Below are 22,776 nucleotides of genomic sequence, written 5' to 3'. Positions count from 1 at the left end.
AACATACCCATCAAGTCGAAATTCGGGAAGAGATAATCCCGGCCTTGGAAGCGGCAGGGTTCTTCGGGGATCCGAACGGAGTCATGACGAAAATGATCAATGGAGCCAAAGACGGGTCCAGCAGAGGTTGGAAAGGAGCGCCCAGCTTCAGAGAATCCAAGTTCACCGATAGTCCTCGGGCCCACAGCACCGAGAATTACGGTTGGTCGTCTCCGGAGAAGACCCACTTCGCTGAGGTGCACGAAGTCAAAGAGATCAGGGACGCGACCATCGTGCAACGCCCGCAGTTCGACGTAGAAAACGGCAAGTTTGGGCACTTCGATGTGAGCGATGTCCCGATCCAGCCAATCGAGGGTCCGCGACAAAGACCCCCGATAGACCCGTGGCCTCAGAATGTGGGTGGCAGCCCATTCGACGAGCCTGCGGTCAAGAATCATTTCAATGCCGGAGAAGAATCGAATCGAGCGCGGAAAGAAGCTGACCATCAAACGGGTTTCGAGAACGTTGCTCCCGAGGACAAGCTAATCATCCAAGAGGAACGTCATCAAGCGGAGGACAGCCGGTCACATGCGAATATATCCCCGGACACTCCGCACGCCTATTCCTTCCCGCGGACTCCGAATCAGCATGGATGGTTGCCGATGGTCAATCAGGGAAGGCCGCCTGTCGAAAGAGACGCTCACAAGCGAAGTTGAGACTTCCCCCGGAATCCTGTGGACCGCTCTCGGCCCAAACCTGGATTGTTGATATGTGCCAAATGCTACCTCTATTCTCATGTGCTCGCCCACACTCGAAGTTCCTTCCGAAGAGCGAATCTTTCCATCAAATATCGAGAAAGTCGAGTGAGCGGACGTTTCTTACAGGAATAAGGCTGAATTGAGAGTCTGTACCTCGTCTGGCTGCGGCAATCCCTCGGCGAGAGCTAGAAAATTGGGTGAGAGTCTGTAAGGATCGTGGATGCCCCTTTGAACATCGACGGTACCCCTTCCTGTCAAGAGCAGATCCGCGAGTCCTGATTCAAAGTCAATCAGTGCTGCAGTTCCGACGGATTGTCGATGCACCATGACAACTGGACTTCAATCCGAGGCTTGGTGAACCCACGGGAGCAGAGCACATCTCTCAATATTAAACGGAGCCCGAAGCAAGTAGGCCAGCCCCTTCGGAACTACCCTCACGAGTCAAGTCGGGCTACCTCTGTAAACAACTAATTTCTGCGATCGTCTGCCATTGTGAAGTCTCGATTATCAATCAATGCAGCGCGTTGCTTTGAGATACTATCGATGCTTGCGACGCTTATGCTTAGACTCCGAAGATGAAAGGATGGCCCATGATTCAGAGGTGTCCAGCTTTAAGACTTCGCTTTCGGATCATTCTCCGGAGCTTATGAGACCGGATCCGGAGTGAAGCTCCCTCAGTAAATCGAAGAAGAAAGGAATCGCGAATCGAATAAAATCTAGCTGAATATCCAAAATCTCAACCTCGCACGGGAATCATGAAGCCTAAGCTCACCAGTTAGAGATGACCCGACGAAAGACAAAACCTTTCTATTTTATATAACTGAGTCTCATTCCTGTGAGACATTTGAATATCTTTTATTTTTCATTACCACCACGCAAGATGTCAAGTAATCAATAACTGTACAGTGTATTTTTCGTTACCTTACTTCACCTGCTTATAAATACTCTACCGCTAGCGGGCGTCTTTGTGAGCGCGGAAATTTCCTCCATACGGGCCTTCCCTTGAGGGAGCGATCTCTGATGGTGGTCTGTCGAGGGATGCGTCCTGAACTCGAGGAACAGCTACAACAACACATCCCGACAACTCAATAAGCTGCATATATTATTGTTATTATCATCGCCGTCATCATAATAATTAAAGTTATTACTTCGATTCCGACAAGTCTCCAACGAAAGATCGTCATCGTCCCTCTGATGCTAATAAGTTCCTCTATTCGATCTTCGGATCCAATAGACGGAAAATAAAGTGATGATAATCATGATGTCAATGACTGACGAATTTCTAACATCAAAGTTATATTATCTACATACATATCAACTGTGGATCAACAGCGAGCTGTCTTCGCTGCTGCATTTATTAAGTTTCCTCGTTGCTTCTGCTGTGAGACTACAATGTGACTTCCGTCTACATAACCGTATGTCCCGTCAGACACTCAACTACATCTCATCAGCTACGTCTATCTGCATCAAGTTCTGTGTGTTATCGTCATCCATTGCTCGAATCGACCGTACCGTGAGAATCGAAAAAAAACTGTACAGCGTATTTACGTGCGCGGCTGTCGAAGCTCGACTTCGCGCGCCGACGACTTCAGAACGATCCCGTGCGCCTTCTTTGCTCGTGAACGATCGATTAGCTGAATTTCTCATTCCTTCACAAATCAGACTCTCATTCTCGAGTGAAGAGAGACGCGAATCTCCTTCCTCTTGACACCGAGAGAGAGAGAGAGAGAGAGAGAGAGAGATCGTCCTCGGAGCCATGGGAGGGAGGATGCGAGCAAAGGACTACCAGTGACAAATACTGTTGCAACGATTTCGGAAACCTATGCGTTTTCTCTCGAATTACTTGAATTGCCGTTCGTGGTCGGCGCGCTCGCAGATGCTGCAGATGTGGCGGGAGACGCGCTCGCCAGAGTGGTGGGAGTCGTCGCCTGTTGCGGCCGCAGAGCAGGTGGCTGCTGCGGCTGCTGCTGACTCGCTGCCGTCGATGCGGGTGACGCGGACAGTGACGCGGGTGGAGTGGGAGTTTTCTTCGCTGGGGTCAATTCCTCGTTGCCGAGAATCGTAGCGATCTCGTTCTGCATAAATGCCCACGGTACCGCTGACCCGACCAGAGGACACTTTTCGCCACTGGGACAGTAGACCTGCAATGCGAGCATCAAATTAGTTCTGAGGAGATCTCTGACCGAGCATAATATGAAGAAATTATCCTGCTGCCAGCTCAGAGAGATCGAAACGCCCAACTCGATGTGCTTAGTCGATTCCCTTCAGAAGGAGACGTGCACGTCCAATGAAGTCGACCGAAGAGGGGCAGCACGTTGCTATTAGATAGCACGTCGCCCGCGGTCACGTTGAGATGATGGCCGCTCGTAGGCCCTTGCTCTTATTCAATTGGATGATATTGTAACACCGAAATGAAAAAGACTGCGGAGCGGAGAACACAGAAAAAAGAAGAGAGAGAGAGAGAGGGAAGCAGTCGGAACTGATTTTCCCGTGCTCGTCCACTCCCTCCGCCTTTATCCCGGACGCCTTGTGAGTTGTGACGCAGCTGAGCGATCGCCGTCGCCGCGTCCGACAACTTCAACGAAGCCGAAGTTCCGAGTGGAACACAACAACCCCAGCTCCAAGACCTGTCGCTCCCCCGAGAGAACGCGTTTTCATTCCCCGTTCTGACGCACGGAGAGGTTCGATTCTAGGAACTCGGAAACGGGAGAGATGCTTCTCGCCCTTTTTCCCCATCAAAAAATGGGAGGGCGAGCGATCGATCTCGGGCTAGGAAAAAATAGAAACACCAGGATTACTTGCCTCTCCACCTGCGTTGGCCACTTGTTGTTGTATACTCTCTCGCGAACAGGGGAAACAGAATTTATGATGAGTAACTGATGGGCACTGCACGAAATGAGTATCCTCCAAGCGTTGCTGGCACAGGGTACACTTCAGGGTCGAAGTGGGATTCACATCCTTCGCTGCGGCGGCAGCTGCTGCAGCTGCGGCCGCTGCTGCCGCTGCGGCCGCTGAGGACACGGGCACGGTTGCGGCAGTTCCGCCCTCCTGTGAAGCCTGGGCCGACAATGAATGGCGGGACTTTTTCGGGGCGACAGGCGGCGAGTGTCGTCGTCCTTCCGGAGCCTGGACATGGAGTCCTGGAAAGTGAATGAAACCCTGTTACAAGACCGCTCTCGTCTTCGGGATAGGCCGGGAGAAATGCGACGCTCAGCTCTTCTCCGATCTCGATACCCAAGACAGGGGTCTGGAAATGGTCTCCCTCACCATTTCGCTCTTCAGGCGGGACGGCGACAAGGCCGGCGGGAGTTGCTAATGTCGGAGGCAAGTTGCCCTCCGGAGAAGTGATACTCCGGTTTAGAGGTGACAGCGTGGGCGTCGCAGGCGCTGACGCGCAAACAGATGGGAATCCGGCTGCAGCTGAAAGAGGAAACCAGCGTCGTCATGAGCACTAGAGCGCAGGAATTTAGTTTCTGAGACCCGCGCCCAAAAGTTCCCTCATGTTCCCTCCGCTCGGTAATCCAAGCCTCCAGTAGATTCGCGCAGCGTTCGCGTAATCTTGAAATTTTTCAACTTCCAAGTTGACGTCTCATGTACGCGGAGTACGCTCTCTGAGGAGCGACCCTAGTCTGCACCCACGAGTGATATGTCATGGATGTTGTGCTGAATCATCACAGGTTGACGTTCGTCTTGAGCGGCTTCTCCGCGGTCCGCCGCTCCACGGCAAGATGGTCGTCAGCGTGGGACCGGCGAGAATTCAAGTAGAATTAAATGAAATACTACTGGTGAGCCGCGCGGCGGCAGCTCGATATTCATAGGCGACTCCTAGCTCGATTGGACATCTCTCAACAGCCTCCAGACTAGAAGAGCGGCAAGCGAACGACACGCTGACTAAGAGACCGACTGACTGCATGCCTGCTTGGTCAAAGACCCGAGTGAACGCTGAATCCACGCGAGCCGCTCGTTTGAGCGGTCTCTCTGTTCTGGAATTCTGACTGAGCAAGCTTCCTCGCTGACGGAATATGAGCTTATCCGCTCAACATTAGTGGGTCGTCAGGCCGTCCGACCGTCCCATGGAGAGAATGACCGCCTGCATGGCATTCGGAAGCGCCAGTCAGAGAGCGTCAGGCCGATCGAGTTCGGAACTTATTCCGTCTGATCTGTCGCCTAGTATCCGGCCAGACTGCTTGCCAACAGTTGGCGAGCTTCTCGGATGGTCCTAGTTGCTGTGCGCCGTCGATGGCAACGTCGCGCGGTGACTCATCACCGCTGGTCTCCGCAAGTCGAGTCTCGCAGGCGTGACGTCATTCCTCTGTTACCAAAGATCTTTTTTAGCTCAAGTGAGCGCTCTCCATTAATTCCTGACGGACGATCCCGCCGACCCGAGTTTACGCCTCGTCTGTCTGTCCGTCTGCCCGAATGCTGTTCTGCTCTCCTTCCACGATTATCGAGATCGGTGAACTCGCCGTACTGCAGAAAAACGCCCGACAATAGAGCGAGCCAGTGAGTAAGCGGACGGCCAGCCTTCCGACGACAAACACAGGCGAGCTAGGAACGTCCGGCCAGCCTAAGACGGAGTAGAGTATTTATAGGAATGGCGGCTGCTCGCTTGCCTGCCTTCTTGCCGCATTCTCGACTTCTAGTCAGCTGGTCGCTGTGGCAGATCGAGATCCCGGGAGGAACCAGAGGAATTAAAATGAGGAAGAATGAGGGTGAATCGTCTCTCGGCGGAGCAGGAGGGAATCCAGGCCCGCGTTCCGAGTGTTCATTGAATAACTAAATTCGAAGGAAGTTGAGGACATATCCGCGCATTCGGAAAATCCGGAGACGCTCCTGATTCTTGATCCCGAATTTCTGATCGATATTCCGATCAATGAAGAGGAATTCGGGGTCTGTTTGTGAACCATTCACGAAATATCATGCGCCGATGACTTGACGTTTTTCTTTTCTCTTTCGTTGATGGCACGCGTGCGGGATACATGACCTTTCGCGAGGGGACCAAAGAGGACACTATTGTCTCTGTGGATCGTCGTTGAATGGACACAACTGTCACGACGAGAGATAGCGAATCAGTTCCTCATCTGCCAGCGCGCCGAGTACTGATGTCAATTACATAGTTTCCGCAGCTGCTGCTGTTGCCGCGGTTGTTGTCATCGTCGCCGTCGACCATGGTGAAGCTGTTTCCATCCGCCAACGTCAGGAGCTATCCCTCCGAGCCTTTTCAAGCTATTCTCTGACCGACCGGCCGAGTGACGAACGGGCGGACGCAAAGACCGACTACCTGGTCGGCTGCGTTGCCAGGTCGCTGGCATGCGATCATCGAGTCTACAGAGCAGCCACGACTAAAAAGGCTTTCCTTCTTTGACATATCAAACGGCTCGGTGGCGGCTTTGATGACGGAACGTCAACAGGCAATATTCGCCCGCTGACCCGATGTTGTAGCTGAGCAAGCTTCTCGTCTAAGCCAGCGGAGTCTGCGTGAATGAATAATCTAGAATCGAGCGAAAACCTCGCTAATCTTGAGATTGTACCTTCCACGTTCCACTTGATAGAACGAGATGCTCCTCGTGAGACTTGCCTACGTACGTCAACGCGTTTCGTCCTGCGAAATTTCGAGCGATGATTCTTTCTTGCATCTTCTCTCGCCTCCCCCTTCAGCATCCGTCATTTTTGGCGGTCCCTCTTATACGGTCCTCCCCAACCCAATCCGCAACAGAAATCGCGCGTCGTCCCGAGGGGAATAGACTCGTTCAGCGGGCGCACCGGAGTCTCCGCTCGACTGGCTGAGGAGTCTCGAAAGATTCTGGAGCCCCTAAGACCGAAAATCAGTTTCTTGATCGGAGCGGAGTTCCTGGTTGAGGGAATGCGATCCGATCGGGGCAATAGGGAGCCAGTCATCTGAACGAACGACTCCGAGTGGAAGCTCGACTGAGTCGCTCGCTAACTTGCTTCATTATAATATCCGCCCGTATTGTAAAACGTAGCGCGGCGCCTCCCTCTCTCGCAGCGATGAAAAGTTTCACTATGATTCTATTGGTGTTCTATCGCTCTTCGCTTTGTTATTGTGACGGTGGTTGTGCTGCTGCTGCTCAGCGATGTCGTCCACTATCCGAGCGAGCCGTGACCTTGTACCGATGACGCCGACTAACACCATCGGCATCGTGGTGGTGGCGGTGGTGGTCGTCGTCGTTGCCGCCGCCGCCGCAGCCAGTTGAACAACACAGGCACACGCACACACTTCTAGTCGAGTGGCAAGAGTGAAAATCGAGAAGACACCGGACGGACAGACCGACAACCAGTTAGCTAGCCGGCTATACGAATGAAGGAAGCGAGCGAACAAACATTCACCAATCCATCCATACAACTATCCCTCGGCGAGGCTCGTCGAGCGACTAGAAGTCGGCTTTGAGCAGACGTGAGTCTCAAACCTCTGTATACGTGAACGAGATCGAGGAGATGCGGGGCTCCCTTCGGAGTTTTAATTGAGCCGAAAATTGAATCATCCATCGACGATCTGGCCCTGGGGCAGCATACGGAGCCTGCGATCCCGCACTTTTCTTCGCTGGATCGACACGGCTGGACCTGCTAGGGCGGATATTCGATAACGCTCGTTCTAGCATCGAGTCACGCTGATGTAAGAGGAGGAGCGCGAGGTTGCCTTTCACGCAGAAGATGAAAAAGATTCGCAAAGGACAAATGAAAAACGGGAGGTGTTGTTGGAATTACCATCAAACTGACACACTCTCGATCAGCAATCAATCGAATCGACGAAGAAAAACTCGCCACCTCCATGCGGAATCGTCAAGCCTTCTGCTTATTCGTGACCGAAAAAAATCGACATCATCCACTAAAGGACCACTCCCGTCGCTTGCCCCGCTCCCGACGGAATTCTCGGGAATTCTCGATCCTGAGAATGGACCCTGCGTCCAGGGCCAGGGTATCGAGCCTCGGCCGACCATAACTTACTCTGACGTTTTTTTGTTTCTACCCCGGCTGTGGAGGGCGGAAGCTTTCGGATTCTGTCTGCGTACTGTGCTACGTGGTCCGACTCCGTCAGAGGACGGGAAGCTGAGCGAGCTGAGGCAGGCTCGGAAAAGCTCCACTCCGAATACCAATCGCCAAAGGATGGACAGATGGATGAATGAATGGACGAACCGACGGCTTGTCGGCCTGCCTCCTCACGGATCGATGGCTCGTTGTCGGGTGGCGCCCATCTCGGGAGAATGGTCTAAGAAGTGGATGGATGGGGAGATCCACAAAACCAGACCAACCATTGCAGTCTCTCGTGTGTCTCGACTGACGAAAACCTGCATGGGTCTCATTCAATTAATAATGACAGAGTACACTCTATGCGGGCGCACACGGACGCTCCAGGTCCCAGTACCTCCCTTCATCTGAGGCTCCCATGGAGACAATGCCCACTGTCCGGGCTCAACTCTCGTCTTCAAGAATCGAGAGAACTTTCAACGAAAAGTCTAACTCAATCGAGTCACGTCCGATAATGACGGGATCCATCGAATATCGTCGCACTTCGGAATCAGTCGTCTCTTTCTTCTTCGATGTACTGATTATGGCCGCGAGAAATTATCTCTTCTGTTTCCCCCTCCCCCACTTGATGACCGATTCGTACGATAGAGCCCTGGGAAACCCAGTCGACAGGCTCAATCACAAGGGAGAGAGCCAGAACCAACAGAGTATCCCTACGCCAGCAAGAAGCGATCTCGACGACGATGGTGAATGTTGTCTTGCTTTCGATTGAGGTCCTGATCGGTGACAGCCAGGTTACGCAGGGATACGACCAGCGAGTACTGACACTCGACAGTGCAGCACTTCGAAGAGGAGGGGAAAAGCCACGTGGAAACTCAGCGTTCGTCGGTGCCGCAGCCGCATCAAAGGTAGCAAGAGCAACGTCGAGCGAGCGACCGCCCGATCGGCCGGCCGGCTGGCTGGCGACGGAGACTCACGATGGAAAGCTCCTCGTGAGACGGATCGAGCGGACCATGAATCGGCTCACATAGGTGCCTCATAGCGCTTCCCCTGCCCACGATTCGGACGAAAAAAAGGAACCCTCCGAAACCATTGATTCGGCAACTCTACACCAATTCATTCAAAGACATACCGACCGGATTCCCGGATGTCGGCAGGGGACCGTTTTTGCCTGAATTGTCCGGGAATCCCTATCTCCCTTCGAGAAGCTGCGGGGCGGGGAGAATACACATTCTCAAGCTGGGCTAGCATACTGACCTAGCGACCGACAGACCGAGAGACAGACAGACCGACCCATACCGGCTCAACAAACAAGCTACCTGTGCCGACCGCTCCCGCTGCTCAGAAAGGGAGGGGGATCATTCTTTCTCTCTCCCTGTCTGTCTGGCTCGCAGTCCGTTCTTCTGAGGTTTGGGATCCCGACCCCGGGCTAGTTTCACCTTCGTTCCCACAACCGGTCTCGGAGCCCGGTGGCCGCAGAGGTATCCCATTGATAAAAACTCACCCCGAGCCTAAATTCCTGACATTCCGGTAGCCGCTCTCCATCCATGCGCAACACAACCTGTCGCCAGAAGCTCGTGGACTCGCATGAGTTTCGGACAAGAGAAGCCCACGTTGAAACCGTGACTGGATCTAGATCGGACGCTAGAGCGCGGCTTCCACACAACGGAGAACTCGGAACCGAAATACTGTTCCAACCCCCGTCGAAGGGGAAGAATCAGAAGGCGATTCGCACCTTCAAGGTGAAAGCTGTCGGATGGGTAGATCCGAAGTAAGCGGCCGGTATCACCACGAATCCTCCCTTTTCGGATTGAGAGGCGCGAACCCAGCAGCGATTCTGGGAAAATATTTTTCTCGGCACTGAATGGGTGTCTAGTGACCATGGGTCACATTTTTTTCGTTCCGATCCGATCGCAAATTTCCCAGTCCTTCTGTGACGAAACTGCCGAAAAAGGAATTCACCGAAGAGATCTGCGGGCCCGAAGGAACGAAGATCGATCTCCGAAGGATGATCAGAGACCTCATGGGGGATTATACCTAGTACATATATGAGTTGAAAGCGAACAAGCGGTATCGGTCGCAGAGCGCGTTTCGTCGGATCGATTGATAATTCCGTAGATCTCGTTGAATTTTGCTCGCGGCGGCGTTCCCGGGTCGATTCATTCCACGCAGTTTCCCGCTGTCCCCACCGGGGATCTGAGACTCTGCGGGGACTGAGAATCAGTCTTCCGGAGAACAGTGATGAACACGCGAGCTGCGCTGCGATCGTACGCGTCGACGACGGGAAGTACTGCAGGAAGCGATGCCGAAAAACTGAGCAAGAATGTTTCGTCGGCAAGCGGGGCTGCTGGAACAGTTCATTCGCTTTTCTGCTTGTGCTTCGCTCTGCGTCCAGTTATTCTGTGGTCGGGGAGCTGGTAGTCGTTGTAGTTATGGCCGTCGAACGCTACAATGCTCCTCGGCTGCTCGCCACGCCAGCGGCTGCTTGGTTGCCCGGGTTGCTGACTGGCCGGTCGGTCGGTCGCTCGGTAAGACGACTGGTTGGCTACGCAAGCAGACATCTGATCCGTGGAGTCGATCCGCGAACCGAACGACCGGCCGGACGACCTGCCTGCCTGCCCGCTCGGAGTCGGTGGAACCGAGTCAGCAATGGCCACTGCAGCAACATCCAAAGTGCTCTGTAAGCTCTTTTCGCAGAGAAAGTTCGGAGCGACCTTTCGAGTCCGAGTTCCCCGCCTGAGCCCAGAGCGTGACAACGATCCGAAAAGTCTACAGCAAAATCACCCCACTGCCTCAGCAGCTGACGATTTTCCAAATTCGGTCGAGTCGTGGAAGGATGCATCAGAAGGCTCCTGTTGGCCATACGCCATACGAAATTCAATGGAGTGTGAGGGGAATCACGGGAACGCCTACGCTGCTGGAGAGCTACTGTTCAAGCGGAGCAGAGTCAAGACTTCGTTTCGGAGAAGGATTATTTGACATGATGATTCGGCTCAGTTCGATCGGTCTAAATCCAACGAGGATTCGAATGGCCGGTTGCGATCAGTTGAACAAAGTACTGCCGCATGCCGACACGCCTCGTCGTCCGAGTATGCACTTCACTTGGCACTCATTTTCAAATTACTCCACGCCCGCCTGCCCGGAGGGTACATTCCGCGCCCAGCCATGGGCCAGCCGCGGGTGAGCGGGCGACCGGCTGACTAGCTGCGAGAGTGATGACTGTCGAAAGCTCTCGATACGTGACGTCAGATCTGTCTGCCTTGGACTGAATCAGAATTATCTATACCACAATACAGGAGTGACGGTGGCATAGTCACCGACAAGGGCCACACGACTGATACACGAGTGGACAACGCACCTCGTTGGAGAGCACGCTCGGTAGGTTTCGAGCCGGGGAGAGCGCCCACCGAAAAGTTCAACAGTTTCGGTGGGATTGATGAGAACGAACGTCGACTATCTCTCCCAGCGAAAGATCGCGCATTGACTTCGTTCGATACTCGATTGAGATAGGAGGGGGGGGGAAATCGTTTTTTCCAAATTCCTTCGTATCCTATGACGTAATGCACGAATCTTCGACGAGGGAAGTTTGGCATATTCGTGCCAAAGGAGAGAATCCCTTACGGAGTGGAGGACTTACCGGCCTTGATGCTTGTGGCTGCGTCCAACGAGTACACCCTTCCGATGTGCTCCTTCTTGTAGTTCCTCAACTCGAAGGGGGACGCCATCACAGTCGCAGGCATCGATTCTCCTCTGGTGAGAGGGGGCCGCGACAGGTCTGTCCCCAGCTCCATATGAACCCTTTTATCCTGTTCGAGGTCCTCTTCGGTACCACGTTCACGTTTCAGAGGTCTCTGACTCGTCGCTGCCGACAAATGTCTCCGTTGTTGTTCTTCCAATTGAACTGTGTGATGTTGCTGCTGTTGTTGTTGCTGTTGGCTCTGTTGTTGGGACTGCTGTTGATGTTGATGATGTCGGAACGTTGCGGTCTCGAGTCTCGTGTAACGATCTCTTCCGGGCGGAAGGCTTATCGGTGCACCGGAGTCACCGTTTAGCTCATGACGCTTGTATTGGTTCGCTTGAACGGCACCAGCGGGCGCGGAGAATCCGTGGGCGCGTTTCATCTGACGCGCGTTTTCGAGGACAATCTCGATACGATCGGCTCCCTCGTAATTGACGCAGCCCCGACAGACGGGTTCGGAGAAGTCGTCAATCATAGCCCACGGCATTCGGGGCAAATCGCAAAGATAGCATTGCTGACGATGCGTCGAACGTGTCGAGATCCCGGTCTGTGTCGACATCTTGACCATCGCTTCTTCAACGATCAGATGATGCTGACAATTCACTGCCGCCGCTGCTGCCGTCGTCGCTGCCGCTATCGACTGATGATACAACTTGCTGTTGCAGATGCCGCCGCTGCAGGTGGCCGGGCTGCACTCGAGATGGCTGAGGTTGTTGTTGTTGTTCTCGCTGATGGCCGTTATAAGCGTCGGCGGGGACGAAGTTCTACTATTAGCACCGCAACCAACAACCCCGGCTACAACACCGTATACAGGTCCCTCCGCCGAGAAGAGCAGTTGCTGTTTCGGCTTGTTGAATATTGTATGTTGCAGCTGGGGTGCCGCTACATTACGTTGGCTTTGCAACATCACTCATAAACGGAGCTTTTCATTCGGGTTGCTGCTCATCACCGATGTCAACCGTGCCCCGGTTCAGCTCTTCGAATTCAGCATTTCTGGATTCAATACTTTGATAAGCTCATCAATCGGTGGCGCGGACGTCGGGTTGCGAACTCGCTCCGGAAGCTCGAGTCCTCGCGAATCGGAATATCCAATCCCGCGGAGCTCTTTGGCCGGTCGACTGGAGAGCGGTTGAAAATAGGTTCAGCCGATAGATAACTCTTGAGACCCAGATCGTGATACCGAATTCCAGAGTCGGTACGGTTTCCGGCGGGAAATGGTGTCTCGCGACCGGAATGGGGGAACTCCTTACCCCGAGATCCCAACGGATCGGACGAGCTCGTGAGAAACACGTTCAACACACGGCGTTGCTGGTGCTGCTGACGCTGCTTCCAACGTTCGAAAGCTCCGCGATAATGAGGATCAAGAAGGATTCGGGCAGCACCGTAGCTTTGCAATTGTTGGATTTTGTTGCTGTTTCGGCGTCAACTTACACGCTGTTATGCGGACGCAATGAAAAGAGGTTCGATGACGTTCTCCCGGCGTAATCTCGACGTTTTAGGAGTTATGCTTATCGTGGCCGCCGATGAGTTCCGTTCCGGCTGTCGTCACTTCTCCTCGACGCGGTAGAAGAGCAACAATTTATAACACAACACAAACACGCACACTATTTCGCTGCTCGTGCAATAGTTCCCTCGTCGTTCCGAGTTCGTACTATCCCAAAGTTTCGTCGTCGTCGTTGCACTTGTCGATCAGCCAGACAACGATTGAGGATCATCAACCAACACAGAACAAATCACGAGCGGACGGTAGAAACACGAAATCCCTGCGGTTCGATGTTGCAGCGCAAACCTACACGGTAGCGATGAGAGCACTGTCCGGAGGTATCTTCGTTCACATCCACCTCGACCGGACTCGCTCGGTCACGAGTTTGCTTTGCAGGTTTGTTGGCTGGCTGGCCGACTGACTTGCCTGCCTGCGTGCTTGTTCGGCTTCTTGCTCACTTGCCTGGCTCCGACGGACGGACGGTCGGTCGGTCGCTGGCTCGTTCGCTCACTCGGCCGGTTGGTTGGATGGTTGCCTCCTGCAGCCGCTGCCGTCGACGTCGACGCTGCCGCTGCAGTCGTCGTCGATGATGCCGCTGCTGCTACCGTCGTCGTTGTTGTTGCTGCCTTCGTCGTCGTCGTCGTACAACAGCAGCAGCAGCACTACGACGACCACAAAAACTTCGCGAGAGGAAGGAAACAACAGTTGCTGCCGTTCGTTGGTTGGCTCGCAGGCCGTGTGTGGCTGCTTGGTTCACTCACTCCGTTGCTCTTTCAGTCATTCGACGACGACGGTGGTGCGGCTGCTGCTGCTGCCTTCCTTCCTCGCAGAATGCCTGCCTAGTCGGCTTACGCGCTGGTCTGGGTAACTGGCTGACTGACTGACTGACTGTCTGCTTGCTCACCACTTACTGCTGCTGCTGCGGCGGTGGCGGCCGCTGCCGTTCAATGTTGTCGTCGTCGTTGTTGTTGGTGTGGTGGCAGCCGTGGTGTTATCGTCGTCAACGTTTGACGACGGCAACTACTGCGCATGCCCGCACCCGGTGTTGCCCTAGAACCTAGAAGCACGTCAGTCAGCTCCTCGCTCTCAGTGGCTGCACGGACGACTGGGTCGCGGTGGCAGCTTGGCCGCTCGAGGAGCGCGCGGCGACGAGCACTTCCACGAGCGCGCACCTTTCAGTGGTCAGCGAGATACGCCACTCGACGTGCGAGTGAGCAACAAAGAAACCAGGATGATGGTGAAGCGACGACGATGATCTCAGACGACCGCATACCAGACGGATGGACAGACCTACACTTACACAGGGCCGCCAGGTCCGCTCCCTCTCGCCGCCGTCACTGTTTCTCGCTCGTTGTCGTCGTCGTCTATGCTTGCTGCTGCTGCCGCCGCCGCTGCTGCCACACACTCATACACAACACAGAAGACGACGACGAGAGGCTGCTGCTGCCGCGCGCCGCCGCCATGCCGGAGCTCAATGATACGTCACATGTGACGTCAGGCCCCGCCCCGCTGGGTAAGGGTAACGGTCTTCTTTTCGTCGTCGTCGATGAATTCTACTGCTTCATTCTAGCGGCAGCCTTTGACGGCGGTGTCGATGAACTGGAAGAGCGGCGGCGGCGGCGGCGGCAGCCACCGGTGCTGGTGGTGGTGGCAACGCCGACGGCTGGCAAGCTGCGAAGGAGGGGAACGAACGAACAAACGAGAGTGAAAAACCAACGGGGATGACGTCACACTTGCCACACTCACATACTCGCGCACGCAAACACCACGACGAAACTGAGCGCGCGCAGCCCTGCCCGGCATAGACAGACAGTGAGAGGCACACGCGCTTACAGAACAGACGGGCAGACCGTCGTCCGCCGGCGGAACAGACAGACCACGCAAGAACGTGCCTGGAAGGCACTCGATCAGACGAGGCCTACTCTTAAGTCGTGGTGGTGAGGCCCAGAGCAGGCTCGACGGAACGTCGTCATCTTCACGAATCTGCCTGCAGCATTCCCGGGCTCTTTCGGCCGGGAGGCGGATGGCCTGGCCGCCGAAAGTTGAAGGGACTCGCTCGGACCTGGAAATCGGCCAAGCCTGATGACGGTAGAGAAATCAATCGATTCAAGATATTAGTCCTTCTCAGAAGATCTGATAATCTAGCGGAGAACTCATATCCACTCGCTCATCGGTTCACTGAAACTCATCCCGCGAGCCTACTCAGCGCCCGTAGAGAGCTCAATATTTATTCGGGGAATCTCCGCCAGGAGGGAATCTGGAACATTTTGGGGTTTCCATATCGTTCTCGGAGCAGCTCCCACCGATTGAATCTCCTGTTCAACCCAATACTATTTCTCCCGCTCGAGCCCGAACTGAGTTTGGGACAATCGGAGCCGGAGAGAAGGGAACCCAGACTTCGAATCTGCCAAGCGTCAGGAGAGCTTGTTTTCCCTTCTGACAACAGCTCTCTCTCCCCGGGAATGGAATTCTCATGATCTGACCTTGAAATCCCGTTCTGTTTGAAGGACAGCCAGAAACTGACTCAGACGGAGTGGGTGGAGGCAACACGTATGTACTCCGGCGAGTTGTTTGTCCTTGACGCCTGTTCGGGTATGCAGAGACTGCTTGTTGGCCTCAAATCAGCTGCTTCGGCGGGAACGCGAGGAACGTAGAAGCTCGTGCTTGCCTCAGGGCGGGAAGACTCTCCCCTCCGTACCTCCGTAAAGCGCAGGGGAGCCAGTCGGTTTCCGCAGTGTTCCGATCATTCCCGTACGCCATGAAGAGGCGAGGAATCGCCTTGGAATGGTTCGACCAAAGATGGATATGTTGTTTTCTTCAACGGCCGGATAACCTTGAGAAAATTCTGCGGAGGGTACTCTCCAGAACCTTGCCCTGCGGGGATCTGAGTCACGGGCCGCCTCGGATCACGTTATTCCAGATAAACGCAGGCTTGCCGAGAACTGTGATGATGTCAGTCGTCCAAGAGCGGTTCAGTCGAAACGCCGGCGCCGCGCAGCGCACAAACCGATCGTCGGCTGAAATCTACCAGAAAGGAGAGTCCAAGGTCGCTCCGGGAGCTTTTCTCCCTCGGAGAATTCTCTCTAGAAGTCGATGTTGGGACTTGATCCCGAGCTCGAAATTGTCAAGGGAGTTAGCAAGCTACAGGCAGGCGCGTATCCAGGATTTTTTTTTGGGGGGGGGGCACACGATGACTGCGGCCCCGAAAATTCGGGAATCGGTTCCAGAAGGCGACAGGGGTGGTATGAAGCAAATATTTTGGGGGGGGGGGGCAGTTGGCCCCCAATGCCCCCCTCCCCTGAATACGCGCCTGGCTACAGGGAGTCCCATCTTTTCCCTACGCGACTTCGCACTTTGAATTATATCTCCAATCGAAAGCGAAAAAATCCAATGAATATTGTATGATAGATGATTGCGCCAGTATCATCATTAACCGCCAAGCAGGCGTCACAGATGGTATTCCGCTCAAAACTCCAGTGGAGTGAGTAGCCGGAGTCGAGCCACGTGGAAGCTTCCGAAGTCCGCCTCGGCATACCCACCGTTCACGATGGCAGCTTCTCCACTCCGAGGATTTTGAAAGTGAGAGATCGCGAGAGCAAATCTCTAGGGTATTCTCTCTCGTAGACGCAGAGAAAACCGGGAAAACGATCCCTGACATTGAATTGAGACAATAAATGAGCTCGACCTTGAACTCCTGTGGCAGAGGAGCCCTCTAGCGGATGATTTCGGAACACTTCTTTTCAAGAATCTGATGGAGTCATCATCCCAAGTCCTAAGGTCCAACGGCACGTAAACGATCGGACAAATCGCTACATCATTCAGGTGCTCAAGAACATCAGTCTGATGGGAATCCTTCTATGAGAAGAGAGACGATCTTCCGCAGAAGGCCGCGAATGGGGCCTGGATAGCAAGCTCCTGATGCAGGGAAATAGAGTCGACGAGTCCCAGCCGGGGCCTGGAATGGCCATGCCTTATCCACAGGAGGAGAACTCCCGGAGCGGTTCCCTGTGGTAGAGAGAAACAAGGACCAGAGGCGAACATTAGGGGGACAAGATGAGACTCCTGCCGCCCTGCCGGGCGCAGACTTCGAGATTGAATCATGAGGCACAGAATCTAGATCTCGATCGATTATTCCAATGAAATTAGGCTCGATTTGAGAGCTTCACTTGGAGTACCGGTCGGCATACCTCGGAGGTTTTCACCGAGGGTGAGCGAAGGGAGGCAAGGATGTATAGAGCTCTTCAGAGACGCGTTTCAGACGGCTTGCCCTGTGAGCCACCGAAGCTAGGACAGCCAGTTCTGAGGACGACTTCGCTAGCAAGAATTCCCCACTGCGAGGCCAAGCCTCGACCGGCTTCTCGTTGAATCACTAGTCGACTTCGGCAGCAGACGAAAATAGCGATGACGATACCTTGTCGTGGGCTATTCGTCGATCCCGGTGTTCTCCTTTGACTTCCCTTTGTAACATTCTCCGGGAGTTCCTCTGTGATATCCTCCGCGAGTACCTCTGTCAGACTCACACAATTTGTCTGGTATCGGGTCTCATTCAAATGAAAACAGCCATTTAGCTCAGATCTCCAGCGGAGACCGATGCGATGGCGGAACGGGATACATTTTCGACAATTACGGTGGCAGACGAATTCCGAGGTTTCTGTGCTTAGCGGACAGACATTGATTCCGCCAACGGACTTGGAGAGCGGGCAAAGCGGTCGGATCTGAGCCTGCGTACATTGTAGGAAGCCGGTACCGGACTCCGGTGATGGGAATCCTTGTCAGGCCGAACCCCGAATGCTGGTTTCGCTTCCCAGATGTACTTCATGCTGTGTTTTGGAGCTCGAAAACTGCGTTCCCAGGGTCATGCACCGATTGTCCGGCACGTGAGCCACCTCCGAAAGTGACGTGGTCGCTGCGTCATAGCTCCCCCCTCGATCCAAGATAGTACCCTGGGGGCACTACCGAATCGCTCACCTTTAAGCCCTGACATGAATTTCACGTTCAGTGTGCTCGTTGGAAGCGCTATTTTTCCGAAAGTATGGTATGTCAGGGGCTGACCGCCTTGCCGGAGTGAGACTGGGTGAATGGCGCTCTGTGCGAACCCTGGCTTCGAAAAAGGTAGGTGTTTTCTTGGAAGCTATTTTTGAACTTGATGCCTCCTCCGAGAAAGTAACCCCATTCGGTCTGGTGCCTTTCCCCGAGGAAGGAGCCCCCTGCGACTGTCTTTCCCGAGATTGACGCCTCTCATTGCTTTATGCGGGAAGAACTCGCTGCCATGCTCGGTGCAAGGCCTTCTCGGTATTCAATTTTCATCAGTCTCACTAAAAGAGAACTCATCCGCGCCCGGACTGCAACCGATCAGCCGTTATGACTGTCGCACTCCCGATGAACTTCGGGAGAAAGTTCGGCGAGATCGGAAGGAGGATGTAGCACAATGGGCCCCATCTATAGCAGCCTCGACCTTCGCGACCCCTTGATAACGCGATCATTTATTCCAAGCACCGAACAATGGAGCACGATGGACTCCTGGATATGATGCAAGCGGGGTACGGAGAGGTTCCCCTGAAATCGATGCGAACCCTGAAAGAGCCCGAAATACAGGTAGCATATCTGAGAAGCGACAGCTTCAGCGGTCGCGAACGTCCACGGGTGACCCTTATCTCGAAGCACGATGGGCTCCCCAAGCATGTCTATGGTGCCTAGTGCATTGTGGAGCTTGCAAGCTCCATTAACATTTCGGATAAAACATGATCCGTTTTAATTAGACCACGAGGTCCAGTGTCCGTACTCCATCCGTCAAAACGTGTCTGTCTATGATGTTTCCTGACGTCGCGCCGCAAAGGGGTTCCCATCTATCGTAGTTTCTGGGAGAGTATGCGTGTTGAGATTGAACTAATTCGGAGTGACAACTTCTTAGTCATGATACATCGGGGCTTACGCGCGTAAATCTCCGGTACATCGCACAGACTAGAATTTAGCGGAGCCGCAGGTGAATTTGGACCCTACTCCCGTAGTTCTCCCTCAAAGGCTGCGCTCCAGTTTGTTCATCTTTATCATAGAATGTTCGGCTCTTGACTTCCTCGACATCTTGCCAGCCCCCAGAATGATCGATTCCTTGCCAGCAATCCGCTCAAATATATTTGTCTGCCCTTTCCCCGAGGTTGGACTCCTCCTCATCGCTCACACAGAAGAGGGTTCAGCGTGCTCGTCTGCAATATATAGGGGAAGCACCTGGTGTACAGAGGAATTCCCCATATATGTGAGAGAAAGAAGCCCTCGAAGAAGAAATTATCAAGCCTGAGGCTCTCGAACCTTCGCTCTCAATGTTGTGGAGGGGCAAGATCGCGGCGCCGTTCCCGCCTAAGCCTCTCAGAGAGATGAGAGATCGATAAAGAATCTCCCTCCCAAACTAATCGTCGGAAGCTTAAGGCGCGGAACGCCGGCCGGTCGGGTGATCTGTCGTAGTTTCGCATAACGAAAACACATGATCTCCCGAGTAGTTTCGTATTTGCAGAAAGGAAAAAGTGCGTGTGTCCCGTTGAGAGGGAACGTAAACCTATCCGTTGGATATTCGCTGCTCCGTCCCAAGAGGATTTGAGCTCCTGAGGGCTCACGGCCCGCGTATTCACTCCATCGTGTTGTTTTGTTTTGCGTCGCTCGTGGAAATATTGCGTTGTACATAACTAAAAGGCATCGATGAACTCCACGGATGTCAGAATATGTCGGGCACTCAATATTCTCATGGCGTTGCTATCACGCAGGGGTCTGAATCCTCGCTGTTCTAAGCGCCGTTCGTGAGCTCGTTATGCAGCAGCCGTGAACCTCGACTCCGCTCAACGATTATGGCCCGTAGGAAAGACAAGGAGCCGCCTGAGCGTCGCGACGAGTGCCACAGCTGTGGCGGTTTCTATGCTCAGCGGTCCTCTGCGAGCTGTCTGTGCCTGGTGTGTCACAGTTTTCTGTACCCCGTTAGCTCATGCGAGGTGCATTCCATTCGTCGACCCAACGTGGTGAACAAGAGCGACAGCGAAGACAGTGGCACCGAGGAGCCGAAAGACTTCTACGAGACTGTTCAACCGCCCCCGTCGAAGAGAGTTCTCAAGCCTAATAGGCAGAGTATTAAGAAGAATCCACCCACGGAGCTCAACGAGGTCCTACAAGCGCTCTGTCACGCGCGACCCGTCGACGATATCCTGCAAGATGGTCTCATAGGAAGCCTTCCTGAGGAGATAATCCTCGCAATATTCTCCTACCTCGACGACATTTCTCTGTGGAGTGCGTCACAGGTATGCGAGCGCTGGAAAGACATCATCGATCGCCAGCTGACGGAGTCAAATTGGCGAAGATTCACGCGGATACGGTGGCCGTTCCTGACTCTGGACAGACCCGCCCGGAGTTGGAAGCAAACTTATTCAAACTTGATCCTGAGCTCGAATTGCTTCCTTTGCCTCTCTCAAGTGAACGATCGTCTGAAACATGCCAAGCAACATTGGCACTTCCATCAAAAAGTTCAACCGACACGAGCTTCGACTTCGAGAAGTCGCACCGACGTATCGTGTATCTGTCGGGATTCGAGGATAGCGCATGAGATGTCAATGCTCGCGGCGGACCCACTCGACGGTGTACTGCTGAAGCCGTTGGACGACCTCGTTTTCGGGGAATGGCACGCTTGCATTTTCGGTCCGGCCGGATCTCCTTACGAAGGAGGCCAATTCTACTTGAGCGTCAGCGTCTCCTGTCGATATCCCATGGATCCTCCAGTGGTTCGTTTTTTGACGAAGATCTTCCATCCGAACGTCAGTCGACACGGCGATATCGGATTGGATTCACTCCAGCATAACTGGTCTTTGGCGTTGACACTTTCGAAAATTCTGCTCAGCATACAGTCTCTACTCACCGATCCCTACACGAGAGTGTGCATGGAGCCGGAAATCGGAAAACTCTATCGAGAGAATCATGCGCTTTACGAGCATACGGCTAGGCTGTGGACGACGCTGTACGCCAAACACCATCTCCAACGTGTTCCCTGAGCACTCGATCGACTCCCCCCGCCGATCTGGGAGCATGATATCAAGCTCGATCTACCCCATACTGTAAAGTCTTCATGAATATTGTAAATTTGATTCCTCTGTTCTCGAACGGCCACGCTTTGAAAGATGGCTCCGAGGTCGAGGAGGCATGGACATCAGTTTTATGGAATCCACGGCTCTTCATCGTCACTGTTATCGAGATAGGAAATGAGAATTTCAAGTTTAGTGTTGTGTGTTCCGCCACGCGGAGATCTGACGAGTGAACAGTCTGTGATCGACTTATTCTAACAAGAGCATATGTATCTCCGGATCTCGAGATTCTTTCGGCTACCCGCTAGTCTGCCTTCCGGCCTACCATATGATTGCATCGGACCCGATCGATGTGAATTGGCACTCATCAAGGTCGAGAAGCAAGCGCGCCAGCCAGCCATACGGAGCGATTAGTTCATTCGGATTTCTACGAGAAATTGTTCACCGGAAGCACTAATCGAGGTAGAAATCGCCGGTGTACCCGACGAACTATACGGTTGTGCCCATGTCCGTGGACGGGTACTCCGCTGTAAAAAAATAGCTGCATCGAACATAAATCTTCGAGATGTGAGCAATGTAGTGTTTGAATGAGTTGGTTTCGAGATCTACCGAATTATTCCCCCCCATATTTCAGCTGCTCGATCGAAGATACTAGCGTAGAAAAAGATGTCTGGGGCTGAAGAAACATGGTGCTCCGGGCCACCGCGCAATCTCTGTTGAATGCTTTTTTTCGTTCGTGTGGCTCGAGTTGGATTTCGGAGGGATCCCGGTTTGAGGAGAGCGCTCTTCGAGAGATTGGGATCCTGCGATCGTCGTCCCTCGGTGAGCCAAAACTCAGGAGGCGCACCAGTTCCCGAGGCTTCGCTGAAGTCTACGTAGTCGCAACGATCATGATCTTCGACATTCATTAAATCACCCCATTCTCGTTGTTGTTATTAATTTTGTGGAGCAATCATCTAATTTAATACTCCCACGGATTTTATCCTGTCACCTGGGAGCGAATCGCGGTCGCAATCGGCCGCCGCAGTACGACCACGAGATATCGGGCCTGAACATTAGCCCGTTCCGGAGCTTGTCCTTTTGGAAACGCCAATGAACGAATCATCTGTATTATCTGTTCCCTATTACGCATCAACCAGACTGAGAAGGTAGGACGCAGGTCGAGCAATGAAGGTTCTGCAGCACCAGCACTCGGATTCATTGCTCTGAAGTGATTTCAGATGTCAGATCTGAGAGAACAGCTGAGGTACCCACATGAATAAGAAAGAAGAAACCAATCGAGGTGTTCTTTTCAGTTTTGTCGAATAAAGTTTTATTCACTTGAAGAAAACAAAGGCACATTTCTTAAATTGTCATCCAGATAATCGTGATCGTAGTGGTTGGTGATCGTATCGATAGATATTAATACTCAAGTACATCCAGCTATCTATAGAAAAACGTACAAAGCAAAGAAGGAAGTCCATCCGATACAGAGGGGAAGAGACTCAGAAACTTTGGGTTAGCAACCGATGAGACAGATCGGTATGAAAAATCTCTTTCCGCCTTTCGAGCTCGATAGGAAGTCTAAAAAGTCGGATCGACGCAGGGATCCCGCTGTTCTCGTATATTGCAACAGTTGGTATACTAGCATCGGAGTTGGGAGTAGACTGCAACGCAACACTATGCTCTGATCGATCACTCAATATTCTCTCTCCGTTTTCTTTAATCGTCACCGGCGACAATGTCGGTTCCATCACTCTCGGACTCGATAGCATATTCATATCGGTGTAAAATGGT

The 22,776-nt window shown here is 53.3% G+C and overlaps 2 protein-coding genes across 2 annotated transcripts; one reads left to right on the top strand and one right to left on the bottom strand.

Annotated features, from left to right (window-relative positions):
* Nucleotides 1-2,576: 2,576 nt before the first annotated feature.
* Nucleotides 2,577-12,370, bottom strand: LOC100905248 (Protein interacting with Ttk69 and Sin3A). The gene is given in 5 exon segments (XM_029112237.1): nucleotides 2,577-2,716; nucleotides 2,719-2,878; nucleotides 3,540-3,877; nucleotides 4,005-4,157; nucleotides 11,362-12,370. Coding segments are annotated over 5 exon segments (1,800 nt in total).
* Nucleotides 12,371-19,674: 7,304 nt separating this feature from the next.
* On the top strand, nucleotides 19,675-21,165 carry morgue (modifier of rpr and grim, ubiquitously expressed). Its single transcript, XM_003746016.2, has one exon. It carries the CDS (start codon nucleotides 19,783-19,785, stop codon nucleotides 20,968-20,970), a length of 1,188 nt encoding a protein of 395 aa, XP_003746064.1. The 5' UTR covers nucleotides 19,675-19,782; the 3' UTR covers nucleotides 20,971-21,165.
* The last annotated feature ends 1,611 nt before the right edge of the window (nucleotides 21,166-22,776 follow it).

This window comes from Galendromus occidentalis, unplaced genomic scaffold, assembly GCF_000255335.2.
Source record: "Galendromus occidentalis unplaced genomic scaffold, Mocc_1.1 scf7180000077487, whole genome shotgun sequence".
NCBI lineage: Eukaryota > Metazoa > Arthropoda > Arachnida > Mesostigmata > Phytoseiidae > Galendromus > Galendromus occidentalis.
The sequence above is the reverse complement of the archived record's forward strand: the minus strand, read 5'-3'. Positions and strand labels throughout refer to the sequence as shown.

Excerpts from the sequence above, each read along its gene's own strand:
- morgue (XM_003746016.2), top strand. The coding sequence starts at position 19,783 with ATGGCCCGTAGGAAAGACAAGGAGCCGCCTGAGCGTCGCGACGAGTGC.